Source organism: Maylandia zebra, linkage group LG23 (genome assembly GCF_041146795.1).
Source record: "Maylandia zebra isolate NMK-2024a linkage group LG23, Mzebra_GT3a, whole genome shotgun sequence".
Lineage (NCBI taxonomy): Eukaryota > Metazoa > Chordata > Actinopteri > Cichliformes > Cichlidae > Maylandia > Maylandia zebra.
In genome coordinates, this window is record NC_135188.1 from 19,956,885 (window position 1) to 19,971,904 (window position 15,020).

A 15,020-nucleotide genomic window follows, 5' to 3' on the forward strand; every position below is an offset into this window, starting at 1 on the left:
GAATGTGTGTGTGAATGGGTGGATGACTGGTTGTGTAAAGCGTTTTGGGGTCCTTGGGGACTAGTAAAAGCGCTATACAAATACAGGCCATTTACCATAACTTAATGTCATGTGGTTAGTGGTCACATGTCTGCAAAACCACAACATAATGAAATGCAAAATGATCCCTTAAAAAAGCATCTGAAACCACCTCTACCTCTGAAACTTAGCAGATTCAGTTTTTAATTACCATTAAAACTGCTGGGTTAGTGTTGGACAAAGATCATTGTTGGGGTTAAACTACAACAGTTGCCACTTTTCTAAAAACTCCAGGAAGAAGCTCTGTTTCAAGCGCAGAGACAGAAATGAGAACAGAAAACGTCACAGTGTCACCTTTCTTCGGCATGCTGACATGCCACTAGTGCTGTCATGGTAACACGTGGTCTGGAGCTGTAGATGGTTGCAGCAATACGGAAACCATTTTTTCCCCCAAATGTGGTCAGTAAGTTTTGATGAACGAAAAGACCAAAAATACACACCAAAATCTTTTAATGGTCAAACTGGACAGAAATAGAAAAACCAATAAACATCAGTATATGTACACCCAGCATTCTTCACACACACAGACTCCAGAACGCCTTCACATGTCATCGACCATCAAGCACAGTGTTCAATTCATTAACAAAGCTTTGAGACGACAAACAAAACATTCGCTTCTTTAAGTTCAGTTCAAAAATCAGCCAATAACCATTCATTACACCTTCTCTTTTATTCAGCTGAAACCAGACAAAAACAATGGGTTTCTGCCAAACTCCTTAAAATTTTAAAAATAAGGTGCTTTAGTCCTTTAATAAATGGACAAACTGTGGCATCTTTAAAATATCAGAACTTCCACATTTAAGTTAAACCAAAGAACAGAATTTGTGGTCTGGTTACAATCGATTGTCAGGAGATGTTAACAGGTTATGAACGATCATGCACCATGAGAACTGGGTTCTTATTACGATTGGGAAATTTAAGGATTCATATTTTCTCCTTTTTGTGCGTCTAAAGCTGTACAGAAATGTCAAGCCAGCTTCTTTTGTGCTCTCGTGTGTTTGCATAGTTTGGAATTTGCAGCATGAAATGAAGGATGTCAGGAGATTTTTTTTTTGTTTCTTTTAAACGGACAGACGTCAACCCTGAAAATAGAATGCAAGCAGCCCACCACCTCGACGAAGTCTTCAAGGGAAAAAAAAAAAAAAAAAAAAGGGAAGTCCATGAAGAACATGTTTTAGCTCTTTAACTACAAACTGCTGTAGGGAGGTCAGAGCAGAGACACTCTAATCTGCCGAATCTTAACAAGATGTCATATCCAGAAGACAAACAGTGGATTCAGGTGTTTAAAGTATGCCAAAGAAAGAGTTATTGGAATCAGAGACAGATTTTTGGATCAGTGGCATTCCACAGGGATTATACCAGGATCCTATTTCATTTAAAATGGTTTAGTTTAGGGTTTGTTTGTTTTTTTAAGGTTATGTTTGTTTACAGTAGTTTAGAAGTGCAACAGATTTCTTCTGATGAAACCACCCAAATATTCAAAATTAATCAATTTTAGATCCTTTGTCCTTCTCCTGCATACCCATCATCTATCTCTTAAACGTATTAATTTGAGGTGATTTGATTTCATGTGAAAACATTCTCTACAAATTCATTACTGTACTGACTTACTGTTTAGTAGCACAGATCCAGACTTAATTCAGAATTTTAAAGCTTGAATCAGCTTTGTGCTTAGTGACATATACTGATGTCCCTGCCAAGTCTCTTCAAAAAGACCAAAGCATAAATCGGCTATAATGAATGAAGTCAGCATCAGTGCATGTGCCAAAATGAGATCCAAAAAGCTGCCGGTGAATACAAAAACGTGGCATTTAAGATGATTTAACGACCCTTACAAGGAATAACTGTTATTAAAATTGTAGTTCTCATTATTTGACAAAAAATGCCCAAATTGTTCCAGTCACACAATCAATCTGCAGATATTTTTATTCACCGTTTTTGGGACTGGCTAGTTAATTTAACACAATGATATCCACCACTGTGGGCTGTGAAAAAGCTTTTAAGTGAATTCTGGCGTCTGCACATGCTCCTTCCTTCGCTTGTAGTTACTGAGCTAAAACCCATAGAGCGCCAACCGTCAGGACATTCAGCGCTCAGTTTCTGCAGCCGATCTCCTCCTTGTAGCGATTCGTCAGTGTGTTAGCTTTATGCGTCAGTTTCGACAGAACCGCGTGGAGTCCATTCAGGTGGAAGTGAAACTGCTTCTCCAGGTCATCCTCCTCTGCCACCACCATGCTGGCCACACCCGCCTTCTCCTTCCGCAACTCCTCGCCTTGCACGACGCCCCACTCGATGTCATTGCGGATGGATTTAAGCAGGATGTATGAGCTGTACATGTCAGTATCAGGCTGGAAGTAGGCGCTGTCGTGAGTGGGGCTGGTGCTACCTGTGCCACCACCGTCATCCCCACCATCCCCGTTCTCTGTCGGCTTCAGGTCATCCCTGTCGTCCAGCGGGACGTCCCGCAGCAGGCTGGGCAACATCACTGTCTGGTCCATGTTGTTGACAGCGCCAATGAAGCGGTTCATGGCGTTGAAGAGCGAGTTCTTCTGGTTGTAGGAGTCAGGTATCTGCATGACGGCGGCTGGTGAGGGCCCGTGTTGGCCAGCGGTCGCAGCGCCAAACTTAGCCCGCTAATGCTCCTTAAAGGATTACTGAGAGACTGCGGAGGCACTCACTGCTCCAAAATGGGCCAGCTCCTGAGCTGAGGGCCCCGTGTTTCTGCTGCAGGACTCCAGCTGACCCCAGAGGCATAAACCTGATATAAAAACACAAAAGGAAGAGGAGGAAGGATAAAGCAGCTTCAAATGGAGACCCAGCATATCCAGGACATCTCCTGGACATGCTGGACACCCATGACATCTGCAGGGTCATTTGAGGCCTTCATGATTTAACTACAAAGCTCAGGGATGGGGGAACTAGCCAGCTTTAACAGTATATCCTGCATCCATTATCGGACATCGGATTCCCCCCGCCTCACCGCCGTTACTCACTTCATATTCAGCCACCTCTGTTGCTGCTGAAGATCGGTTTGCATTATTTAAATCTCTCTGTGCTGCACAGCCACAGCCTCGCATGCAAATAAACGTGAGGTGCTGGCAACGTTTTTTTTAAAAACAGCGTGAACACCTGCGGTGGCAGCCCGGGCAGAGGAGGAGGGGGGTCTGCAGGAGAAAACACGGAAATGAAGGGGAATCACGGCACCGGCCTCTACCTGCTTCATTCTAAAGCTAAACCAGGGGACCTTTGAACAGGCGGGCCCAATAAACCATCCTTCCAGTCTATGTAACTGTGAATTAGCGACGCTTACACCGCTTGAATCTTCATTTTAACCGGAACAAATGACCGTCGGGCTGCTCTTATTAGCCTCGCCACCCCAGCCAGCGGGTGATTCCGGGTACCGTTAGCTCGCTAAGTCTACTTTTAAAACGGGTAAACACCGGCGGCAGTGCGCCTACGTCAGCTTACCGTATGTCGGCTGTGGTTCCTGGGTACCAAGTCGCTGCTTCTGCCCGTTAAAGCTGTCCGGAAAAGGGATCTTGCAGACGGTCGGGCCGGTGGTGGTTGTTAGGGAGGCAGGAGAGTCGGGGCGGAGCAAAACATGGGATCACGATCACAGCCAATCACAGAGGGTGTGACGTCACGGAGAACGTCGGATAGTGTTGCATTGTTTATAAACTGACTTGAATAAAAATAAAGCTTTGGAAATAATATATTTATTTACATTTAAGGTTTACAACGAAAACAGTAGTTACATTAAAATTTAAATATATTATTAAGACTTTGTTTTATTTTATATTGTTTGTCACGTTTTGACTGATGCAACCTTGTCCCCCCTCTTTGGGGAGAAATAAATGTTACTTTTGTATGAACAAACAAATAAACATCAATATCCTCCTGAGAACCCAGGAAAAAAGAATCTTCCCATGAAACGTTTTTTGTGATTTCCTTCCTATTTGGAGGTAACAGAGACCACCCAAACACATCAGATATCAACGGAAAGCCCAAGATGTCCTTTATTTAGTACATCAGGACTTAGTAAGGTAGCTCAAATAAATCAAAAGATATAGATCAAATAATATACATAATGATAATGATTATAAATCAGACTAGATTATATTTCAAAGGAGTCAAGGATGATGTTACTAAATGTTCATTACAAATTTAATTTAAAATATTACAACTTTTAAAACTCACTAGAAGTTTCTGATTCCATATAAGGAAGGTTTTCACAATCTCATGCTGTTGTTTTCATGTCCAAAAATGACTATTTTAAAGATTATTTCACATGTTCTAACGTGTTTGCATGGATCCACTCAGGGAATTCTGGTTCCCCACAGTCAGTTCTAAAACATGCATGCTAGCTTAACTGGTGATCCTAAATTGTGTGTTATGTGTGATTATGGTGGTCTGTCTCTAATGGATGGATGTGTAAAACATTGCCCCCGTCTGGCTCCACATTATATTACGACTGAATTCTTCCCCAGCCATAAAGTATTTATTTTCACTGTGTATTTTAGTTTATTACCAGGATGCTCTTTTTTTAAATAATGCCAAACAGCAGTAGGTATACTTGTCAGCTTCTTATTAACACAAATATCTTATCAGCCAATCACATGGCACTAATGCATTTAGGCATGTATAAAATAATCAAGACAACCTGCTGAAGTTCAAAGTGAGCATGAGAAGGGAAAAGAAAGTTGATTTAAGCGACTCTGAACATATGATTGCTCTCTAAGACAAAATAGCTCAAGAAGATGGCAGCTTTAGTATTCAGATGGTGGGTTTACAATTTGATGAATGACATGCAAGAAAGGGTCTCTCCAGCTTTGTATCAGTGGTTTAGTTTTTTTCTGGTGTAAAGGTGTGATGGATATTTTCTTGCTGAGCATTGTTTAAAAGCCACAGTCTACCTATGTATTGTTAACTATCCTAATAATTCTTCCATTAGGAAAACGCACCATGTCACGAAACTATATCTCAAAGTGATTTCTTGAACCTGACAGTGAGTTCTCTGTACTCCACTGGCCTCCACAGACACCAGATCCTCAATCTAATGGAGCACCTTTGGGGATGTGGGTAAACAGGAGATTCTTGTGGATGGATTCACATGGATGTGGAGCTGACAAAGCTGCAGCAACTGTGTGATGCTATTATGTCAAGGTAAAGTTACATGTTACATGTAAGGTTTTCTTATGTTGGATTTATCGACACAACACGCAGCCTCCTTTATTTTGTTGAAAACATTGCATGTCTCAAATAGTTATCAGTGAGTTTGTCATTCAGAAAACAGAAATATAAAATCTGTCACATCACAGTACACAGAATATGAAACATGAACAACACGTCTTTCAAACACAGCACACTGCCACAGAATCAAATTTCAACTTTAACCTAAAAATGTGAAAGCCTTTCAAGTGTTCTGGTGCCCCTAAGAGGGCTTTCTGAATATGATTGTTACTGACAACAGGTTTTTTCAGGACCTGAGCCTGACACACATACAAAGAAAGATCCTAACAACACAAAGAGAGAGAACACAAAGGGGTCAATTTTCAGTATTTCACAGCAAGACACAAAATAAATACAAGAGGAATGCTAACAGTGTTTGTATGTGTGTGTTTTTCCTAAGGTTTCCATGGTGATGTACATCTTATTCACTTTCCTGCAAAAGAAAACACAGACAAAGGAGATGGAGGTAAACAACAGCACATGCTTGTTTTACATTCACTTAAAGAGTTGAGAATGTGGTCAGGTAAACTTTAGATTAAAGTTGGGTGTGTTCAGCTTTAGTGTAAGTTAGGTGTAGGTCTATATTGGGGGTACATCAAATATAGTTATGAGGTTGGAGTTAGGTTGGGAGTAAGTTTAATGTTGAGTCTTGGGGTAGGCTAGGTGTAGCTTTAGGTTTTAGCTTGGTTTGAGATAATAATAATAATAATAATAATAATAATAATAATAATGTCATAATGTGTATGTGCTAGTCCCCATGGGGAATTTACTCCTCTGCATTTAACTCATTCACCCAGTGAAGCAGTGGGCAGCCACCAATGCAGCACCCGGGGAGCAGTGTGTAGGGACGGTACCTCAGGGTAGCCGTTCAGTGGAGTCAAACCCCCGACCTTCCGATCATGGGGCAACCACTCTACCTACTGAGCTATCCCTGGCCCCAGCTATCCCCGCAGGTAAGGTGTAGTTTAGGTTAGGAGTAGGTTTAAGGTATAGTCTTGGGGTAGATGGTAGATTGAGGTAGGTCAGGATAGATGTAGGATTGTGAAAGGTTATATAGGTTGGGTAAAGGTTAATGTTTTGTATAGGTGAAGGTCTCAGTTTGTATTAGTTAGGCTTGATTTAGGTCAAGATCTAGACTTGCATTGGTTGTGTATCTCTAGGTTTGGGGTAGTTTTAAGTGTAGATTTGGGCTAGGTTCTCTGTGTTTGATGTAAGTTAGGTTTAGTTCAAGGTCTACATGTAGGTTTGAAGTAAGGTAGATATGAGTTAGAAGTAGGTTAAGATCTAGATTTGCGACTTATATAGCCTTTTTCTACTGGTAAGTACTTTCTTACCAAAGCTGTGTTTTATGCTTTATGCACACATTCCTATTATATTTTTTCCTATGCATAAACACTCTAGTTTAGGATACTTTTGTTGTTAGATCTCACTTTCGGGTGGGTTAAGTGTAGCTTTGGTTAGTTACGCTACACCTTGGTTGGTTAGTTAGTGTCCATCAGAAAGTGATAGGTTAGTGCCGGGGACGTGTGGATTACCTGTTAGATCATCTCGTACTGGTTGCTGTTGATGAAGTGAGACAAGCAGCAGGCCAGAGTTACACCGACCAGCTAAAAAACACAGAGAGATGGATTTTATTTCTGCTTCAGTGTCACTGTCTCCTATTGTCTCCTATAGATTCCAAAGGCCATGTTTAGTACCTGAGAGAAGGCAATACCAAAGGTAACTCCAGCAATGATTCCCATGTTGCTCTCTATGAAGGACACAACCAGCTCATAGCAACCCTGCGGAGACAGGGTAAAGTGATTTGCAGTAAATACAGACTGATGGATCACCATCATGTGACCACTTAGTATAATTGTGGTTGTTAGACTTAATAATTATAATAATCTTAATAATCTCCACAAAAAAGCAAATGCAAATGAAAACTTTTGGGAACTGAATTTTCTTCATGTATTATTTGTGCCTTCCTGACCTCTTTGTAGACCTTCTGTGCTGCCAGAGTGGTGTTCTTCAGGTCTGCTTCATTGCAGTCAGAGACATGAACACAACAGCTGGTAGGAATCCCACTGATGGGAAAATACACACTGCTGAACCAGCTGGTGTAATTATAAACTCCACAGCAGTGTAACTGAAGAAACAGAGACAACCAAATCACCACTTTTCAACATCTCATCATGTTTGTTTCTGAATGTGTGAAAGACGTCATCAGTGTAAAATCTGCATAAAAGAACGCTGGACATATCAGCAAGTTTCTCTGCCTATGAAGTCTCTGACATTGTTCCTTTTGCTTCTTTTTGTTTGTTTTTTTTAATTAGGAAATTAATTATCTCTATTGTATGTTATTGTCCTCATGCAGACTGCATATTTAGTTATCACACCAACCCTTAAAATCTTTATTCTTTACGGAGCCCCGCAGGGGACATGGGAGAAAAAAAAAATTAAGACGGACTTTTGCGAGATCTCGCAAAACAAACTCGGGATCTCGCAAAACTTTTAGCCGCATTCTTCGGACGCCGGCTCGAAGCCGACCGGGAGGTCGAGACACGATGTGCCGGGAAAGCAGTGTTCCTCCCGGCTGTAGTAGGTCTCGACCTCCCGTTAGCTCGAAGCTAACGGGAAGAATGCGGCTAAAACTTTTGCGAGATCCCAAGATAGTTTTGCGAGATCTCGCAAAAGTCCGTCTTAATTTTTTTTCCTCCCATGTCCCCTGCGGGGCTCAGAAGTTCTTTAATGACATGAGACATGTTTAATAAAATAAAAGTAGTTATATCATTTTTATATGTTTGAATAACTGCATTAATAAAACATGTGCATCAATATTTGAAATATATTTGATTGCTACCACAGGAGTGTGTATATGTGTGTGTGTACGTATATATAACAGTGACACTGACATTTTTGGTACCCCTTATTGCCTTTAGTAAAACAAGGGGAGGACAACTTTGTTGACTGATCCATGAATAGGGACCGACAGGCTTGCAAGAAGTAAAGTGAAATATTTGCTCTCTAAAGAAATAAAATAAAATTAATGCCACAGAGAGTTGTTTAAAAGTTAAAACTATAAGAGACCAACAATATGACCCTGAGGAACACCCAAAAGAAAGAACAAATGTAGGTGTTGGTAATAAGGTAAAATGCTCCATAGACTAGCAGTTTGGACTTTAGCTTGACAAGTAAAAGATCCCTGGTTTGGTCTCAGTAGAGGACACAAAATCCTTTGGGGTTATGTCAGGAAGGGCAACCAGCATAAAACGTGCCACTTCCTCCCATGGTGACCCTTTGTGAATAAGGGACCACCCAAAAGTTGCTTCTTTTATTAAGATACTTGGCAAGTTTAGAGGTAACTTTTTAGTTTCCAATATACTACTTACGAAACATTAATGAGTGGATCATGGAAAACACCTACTCTGCGTTGGACACCATCCACTGCCACACTCCTGTCATCTCGTCCGTCGTATCTCATCACTGCTGCACTGTAGGCAGTGAGGAATGTCCCTTTAATCTAAACATGCAAACACAGACAGATATTGGTCAGAATGAGCAGCTGTGTTTTTTGAAGGTATTCTGAAAACTCTCAAGTGTGTTTTGACCTCATGACGAAAGACAAATCCAGAGATCCCAGCAATGAGTTCAGTCATGAAGACCAGAGACAGAAACACTGCGTACTGAGGAGAGATCAAAGGTCATGAGGTTGGACAAGGAGTCACACCATACGGAATGAGCAAGTTAACTGGTCATTAAACCTAAAAACTTGATAGATGTATTAGTTAGCAGAGATTTTTTAATTTTGAAACCTTTAGTCACATAAAAAAAAAACCTCATAAAAGGTTTAGTCAGACATTTGTTAACAAATTCCGAGTAAGCTGGAAGACCCACCAGTTTTAACATCCAAGGACGCCCCCTACAGGTGGCAAAACAGCCGAACAGTCCGAACAGGGCAATGGCAGCGCCGGTGCCAGTGAGGACGTAGGGAGCACTGGAAGGGCTGCTAGAGATCAGCAACATGTAGGGACCCAACATGAACTTCCACCATAACCCCACCACCAGCAGGACCACCCCTGTCACCTGAAGGAGTGTTTAAAAAATGAGTGTAAAAGAAAAAGAAAAGAAAAACTTAAAAAATCTACATTGATTGATTGTAATTTGCATTTTAATCTATTTCAGTTCATTGTATTAACTGCTCTATTAAAAAAAAACAAAATAACCCACTAACATTTTGGTAGATGGTTTATTAGTGCGAATTTCTCTCTTTTTAAAATATATATGTTATGTTAGCTAACATCATTTTTATGATGATATGCCTGTTGCTATATTTAGTGGCTATTTTGAAGAACTGGACAAAAGCAGCATTTAAATATACAGTTATACAGTACAATTTCAAATTAGAGACAAATCACTGATGTGCAAGTGTAGAAAAAGAGTAACAAATAATTTTGGTAATGACCTGGGCTGTTTTTATCATTTTACTTGGTTGGGGATTGAATAATTTATTATAATATGAGACAAAAAAAGACGTAGACTTCTTATTTATTTATTTATTTATTTATTTAGTAATTTAGTGAAAAGACTACATAGCCATGATAAAAAATAAAAATCAACAAAAACTTTAGTGTTCACAAACAGCTGATGAAGACATGAACCTCATATGACCACAGATCCCTTATAAACTCATCATTCATTCATAAGGAAGCATAAAGGCGTTTTAGTTTTATACAGTTGGTACGTAAAGCAAGTTACAATGTTTTCTGTCCAGTCAAAAGAAATCATTCTTATTGCAAAAGTTTAATCTGCAAAAGAAGTTAAAGCTGCGCAGCAGACGTGTTGAACCGCACACAGAAGCTGGGACTGTAATTAAGCACCACATGTCTCTGCAGACTCTGACAGTGAAGTGACAAAGTGACAAACAGATGGGAAAAGAAGCTGGACCAGCATCCCCATGACAAACTGGATGCTACATACAGCTGAAACCAGCTGAAAGAATTTAGCTCAGCAGCTGCAGACACAGTCAGAGCACACAGAAGAAGAGCAAAAGTAACTCTGACAAACTCATAATGTCTGCAGTGGTGTTTTCACTCCAGTTTAATTCACTCGTTGTGCTCCGGGGTAGCTCATCGGATGTCTTCAATAATAATTGCATCCATTTTACGGTTCGGCACTTAGTTGTGACAGTTAAATTTAGCAGCAAAGAGGTTTCAGAGTGCACTAATGTCAGGGAATGTCCTCAAAAACATTCCCAAAAAACACCACTGTGGAAATGTGTGCTCCACCCAGTCAGAGTGGATTGGATGAATGGTTGTCAGTAGATGTAGTACAAGATGGACACTGAGATTACTAGAGTAGGTGGTAGGTTTGTGTTTATAGACCAGGTTTCTATAATGATACAAATATATTTAAATATATTTGTGTTTAAAAGAAAAAGATTGTGGGGCATAATGGGAGGAGGGTAGGCGTCCATAGGTCACATCATTCCCAACACCAATCTCAGCCTTTATTTTGAAGTCATCATAAAAATCAATAAAAAATAATTACCAAAGCACTTAAAAGCACCCGGGCCACCATCACCAACTCTCAATACCAGCCTCCTTGTCAAAACTGGTAATTATAAAAATAAATAAATAAAAACAAAAAACATATGAAATGTGATTCAAATCTGCAGTTCTTCTTCTTCTTCTTCTTGCAGTTTGGTTCTTAATTTTTCTCTACGCTACATGAGTCCGTGGATCTGATTTCAGCCTTTCAAACTAAAAATATAACAATATTTGAGCACAGTGTACAAACAAAATCACCTGACATATTTATTAAAAGGTTTGTTTAAAAGGTTCTAACAAGGTGAAATTCCCTTGTTTTGAAAATCACTGTAAATTCTCTTGAGGACCTCTCATGCAAATATCAGTTTCATGATTTATAACTAATTTTTCTGATGAGCCAGCTCTCTATCTGGATACTATGTCTTGTTCAGGTGGTTTATGAGGACGCCTGATCAGATTTGGGAGTAAGACCGACACAGGATGAAAGAGGAGAAAAGGCACTGGCTGCTGGCAGGAGATAAATGAAGGAGGCATTTGATTTTGACTCCCGGTCGTGCCGGGCTGCCTGCTGCGCCTGTATGAGCGTTTCAAAAGGAGTCATGCTGGGATGTTGAAACACTCCGCAGATGACAAGAAAGCCGTCTGTCAGCTGGAGTCACGTCAGGTTGGTTTGATTCGGGATAAAAGTGGGAGTTTGTGTTTGTGCAGCAGACAACAGATTGTGTCTGGGAAGATTAAAAAAAAAATCTGATTCACTTCAACAATAAATGGAGCGGGAAATAATGTTCGATATCTTTATCATTTACTTTGTGCCAGCAACAAAGACAATGGCATTTATAGTAAAATGTGACTCACATGATTCTGCACTAGATTATTTTGTTGTAAAATCTGTTATGAAAGACTAACGTTTGAATCTGGAAAAGAAATAGATCAGATAAGGTCAATATTAAATATTAATTTAATGATAATTTAATTTAATTTAATACTCAGCAGGTAAAATTTTTCTGACAGACTGAACTACAGTCAGCGTCCATCGAGAGAAAACAGTCTCTCCAACACTGAAATCTCATTCAGAGCAAGAGGAAGTTAGTCTGTGCTATTGGTTAGATCTCTAAGACCACACAAAACACAGTCCTCATTAGGACAAATGGGCCACTGCAATAGGAAGGACCTGACAATGATCAGATGCTAAAAATCCAATAGCAACCAAGACTGGAAAAGAAGCTGAACTCAATGAACTCAGTCTAAGCAACAGCTAAAGCTGGGGCAATATCTTGGGCAATACAGCTAACTGGACTGCAATAGAAAGAACAGCAATAAAAATGGCTAGGCAACTACCAGGACAAGGCAACAACCTGGACAAGATCATGATTTGGGCTCCCAAATCTCTAGGCATTAACCACGGCCAAGTGACTTAAACTCTATATGACAACAACACAGACCAGTCAATAACTGGGGCTTACCAGCAATGTTAGGATACAGCCAGAGGTAGGCAACAATCAGTTGTTGCAGCCACAACCATTGTTTTCATGACAAGTAGATTAAGCAGATTTAGGCAATAGAAAACCACAGGACAGACTGCTTAGAAATTAGGGATAGGAAACAAAATGGGGAAAAACAGGACTACTGTAGGCAACAAGTAGGGATACTCTAAACTCTTAACAGAAAGTAGGCCTTGTTAGGATAAATAGGAAGCAACAACAATGACAAGAAAATGTTTATCACCTATAAAACTAACAGCATAAATGAAAAGTCAAAAAACAAATGTAGCCCAATTTGCAGGATTGGGCAAACAATTCAAACAAGGCAACAACCCGTAAAAAACAGCAGTGAAGTAAACAATCAGGAATACAAAACAATGAATCCTCCTCAACAACAGGGTATGGCAACTTTAGGCATTACAAGACGAGAAACCAGACAAGTCAACAATCTGGGTTTTGTAGGCAACAGTTAGCTAAAAAGGAAACAATGTGGACTGGCTAGATAGTAGTGTTAGTCAACTGCTGCAGCAATGATATGGCCAGACTCTTTGAAAAACCTAGGTCATCGGCATCAAGGCGGCCTAGGCAACAAGCAACTAGAAAACATCAACTCAGAGTAATCAACAAACTGAGATAGAAACTACACAGAGGGCTGCAAACAGGACTGTGTAAAAAAAAGACAACAGCTGGGAGAGGATTGTAATGAGGAACAGGTAGCAGCCCAGACTAGACTGTAAATGGGACTGGACTAAAATTAGCACCAGAATTCAGGCCTTGTTAGGACAACTGGGAAGAAACATAACTGAGGACTAGAAAGTAACTAGCATAATCCATTAGGTAACAATCAATGGTACACAGCCACCTGAATGGTTTAAAAAAATCAGTCTAGGGCAATATAGCTGTATGGGTTACAGTGGAAAGCAACTAACAATAAACAACCACGTCTAGGCTGCTAATCAACAGGGCAATGTATTGAGAAAGGAAATAACTGGGACCAGGAAAAAAACAAACAAACAAACTAGTGAACAATAATAAGAAATAGGACTGAGCAACTGATCAGGCCTAGAAAATAAAGGTTGAGTGAAAAGTTGGACAAACTAACAACAACAAATTAAAGATGGTTAGGAAATACAGACTGTTGATTATGAAACAAAACAGGAGCTGGACTAAGACAACCAGACCTGAGCCTGAAAGAGACAGAAAGAATATTCTGATCAGCTCTACTGACATGACTGCTTCCTGTTATCAGGTGTTGTTTCAGCAGTGCCCTCTCCAGAGGTCCATGTCTTCATTTTCAGGTTGGTGTCAGAGCTCTGGCTTCATCCTACTCATTCCTCAGAATCCAGATAATTACCGATCCTATGACCTTTGACTTTGTCCACTTTAAAAATAGATAAATTGTTGAAGTTTTTATCTACTCACCTGCATGTTTAATTAATGCAGCTTATTCTAAAATTTATCAAATTTACACCTATTCAAACTATTTCAGTCTGAGGATTTCAATGACATTTCAGCAGTTTAAACATGTTTTAAACAAACCCGTTGAGCTCTTGGATCTGATTGTGAGACAGGATTTAGCTGAAGTTAAAATAAGACATGAAGAACAGGTTTTCTTACCCAGAAGATGAAGGAGTAGAGCAGCAGCAGCGTCTTCAGGCAGAAGATCGCCGGTTTGGTTTCCATCCTCCTGGGAGCCATAATCCATCTGAGACTGAGGGACCAAAACCAGAACTCCGCTCGTCTTTCTCTCTTTTATCACCACAGGAAGAGGGAAACCTCTCCCTCACGATGACAACCGCTCAGCCCCCTCTGCTGGTTTTACCAGTAACTGCACAACAGAGCAAGCTCCTCATGTTTTATGTTATTAGTTTATCTGTATTAACCTCACATTAATTACAGACAAACACAAGTATAATACATGATTTTCAACATTACGATTTAACAAATAAAACATTCATACAAACACAAATATTCCCTATTCAATCTTTGAACATAAACCCTTATGGACATTTTGCATGTAAAGTCCTTTTAATTTAGGCACATTCTGAAGCCAATACTTCAAGTCAAACTCATAATGGGGGACATTTATGTGTAGCAGGGTAAGTGTTAAGTGTGGTGCTGCTCCTTTCCCCTCTGATAGCCTGCTTTGAGTCTAAGTTCTTTGTCTAAATCTGTCCATTAGACCATGTTGAGCCTCTCAGACGGCTCCACTCTAGATGTGAATCAGTTTTAGTCATACTACAGTGTCTGTAGTGCACATACATATATAAATATTTCAAGTAACCAAGCTCTGTTTAATGGGTGAGGTGTGCTGGGCCTTCACAGGCAGGTGTAACAGCAGCTCAGACTCACTGATAATCACCACCATGTTAATTGTGTGGTCAGTGTGTGAAGAATGAGGCTCGCGTGTTTGTACCATCACTTTCTAACCACCAACCAAACCTGCAATCTGCTGCAGCTTTCAGACCAATCAATCAGATCATTAATGCAGTCAGCAAAATGTCAACTCAATGTGCTTCCTTTCAGTCACATTGATAAACATGTTTGAGCTCTGTGAAATACATTTCATCCCCTGAAAGATTTATTCTTGAGTTTTAAACCACATGCAGCATCATTTTATTTACAGGACTTTAGTGGTGGCTCTGGACGACTGAATGTTAACTTTGACAACATGAGTCAAAGGAAGAAAAGCCAAACCAACAGA

General features: G+C 40.1%; 2 protein-coding genes and 1 long non-coding RNA gene across 3 annotated transcripts; 1 reads left to right on the top strand and 2 right to left on the bottom strand.

Moving 5' to 3' along the window:
* Positions 1 to 511: 511 nt before the first annotated feature.
* Positions 512 to 3,704, bottom strand: LOC101469786 (mid1-interacting protein 1-B). Its single transcript, XM_004565640.3, has 2 exons — positions 3,547 to 3,704; positions 512 to 2,836 (listed from the first exon to the last, which is right to left on the bottom strand). The coding sequence occupies exon 2, from the start codon at positions 2,652 to 2,654 to the stop codon at positions 2,172 to 2,174; it is 483 nt and encodes a 160-aa protein (XP_004565697.1). The 5' UTR covers positions 2,655 to 2,836; positions 3,547 to 3,704; the 3' UTR covers positions 512 to 2,171.
* Positions 3,705 to 4,994: 1,290 nt separating this feature from the next.
* LOC101469516 (tetraspanin-7) lies at positions 4,995 to 14,091 on the bottom strand. Its single transcript, XM_004565639.2, has 8 exons — positions 13,934 to 14,091; positions 9,184 to 9,372; positions 8,898 to 8,972; positions 8,714 to 8,809; positions 7,280 to 7,435; positions 7,005 to 7,088; positions 6,843 to 6,914; positions 4,995 to 5,740 (listed from the first exon to the last, which is right to left on the bottom strand). Exons 1-7 carry the CDS (start codon positions 14,012 to 14,014, stop codon positions 6,846 to 6,848), a joined length of 750 nt encoding a protein of 249 aa, XP_004565696.1. The 5' UTR covers positions 14,015 to 14,091; the 3' UTR covers positions 4,995 to 5,740; positions 6,843 to 6,845.
* Positions 5,715 to 7,101, top strand: LOC143414984 (uncharacterized). Its single transcript, XR_013095599.1, has 3 exons — positions 5,715 to 5,773; positions 6,105 to 6,260; positions 6,982 to 7,101. It is a non-coding gene; the product is annotated as an uncharacterized LOC143414984 (long non-coding RNA).
* Positions 14,092 to 15,020: the final 929 nt, after the last annotated feature.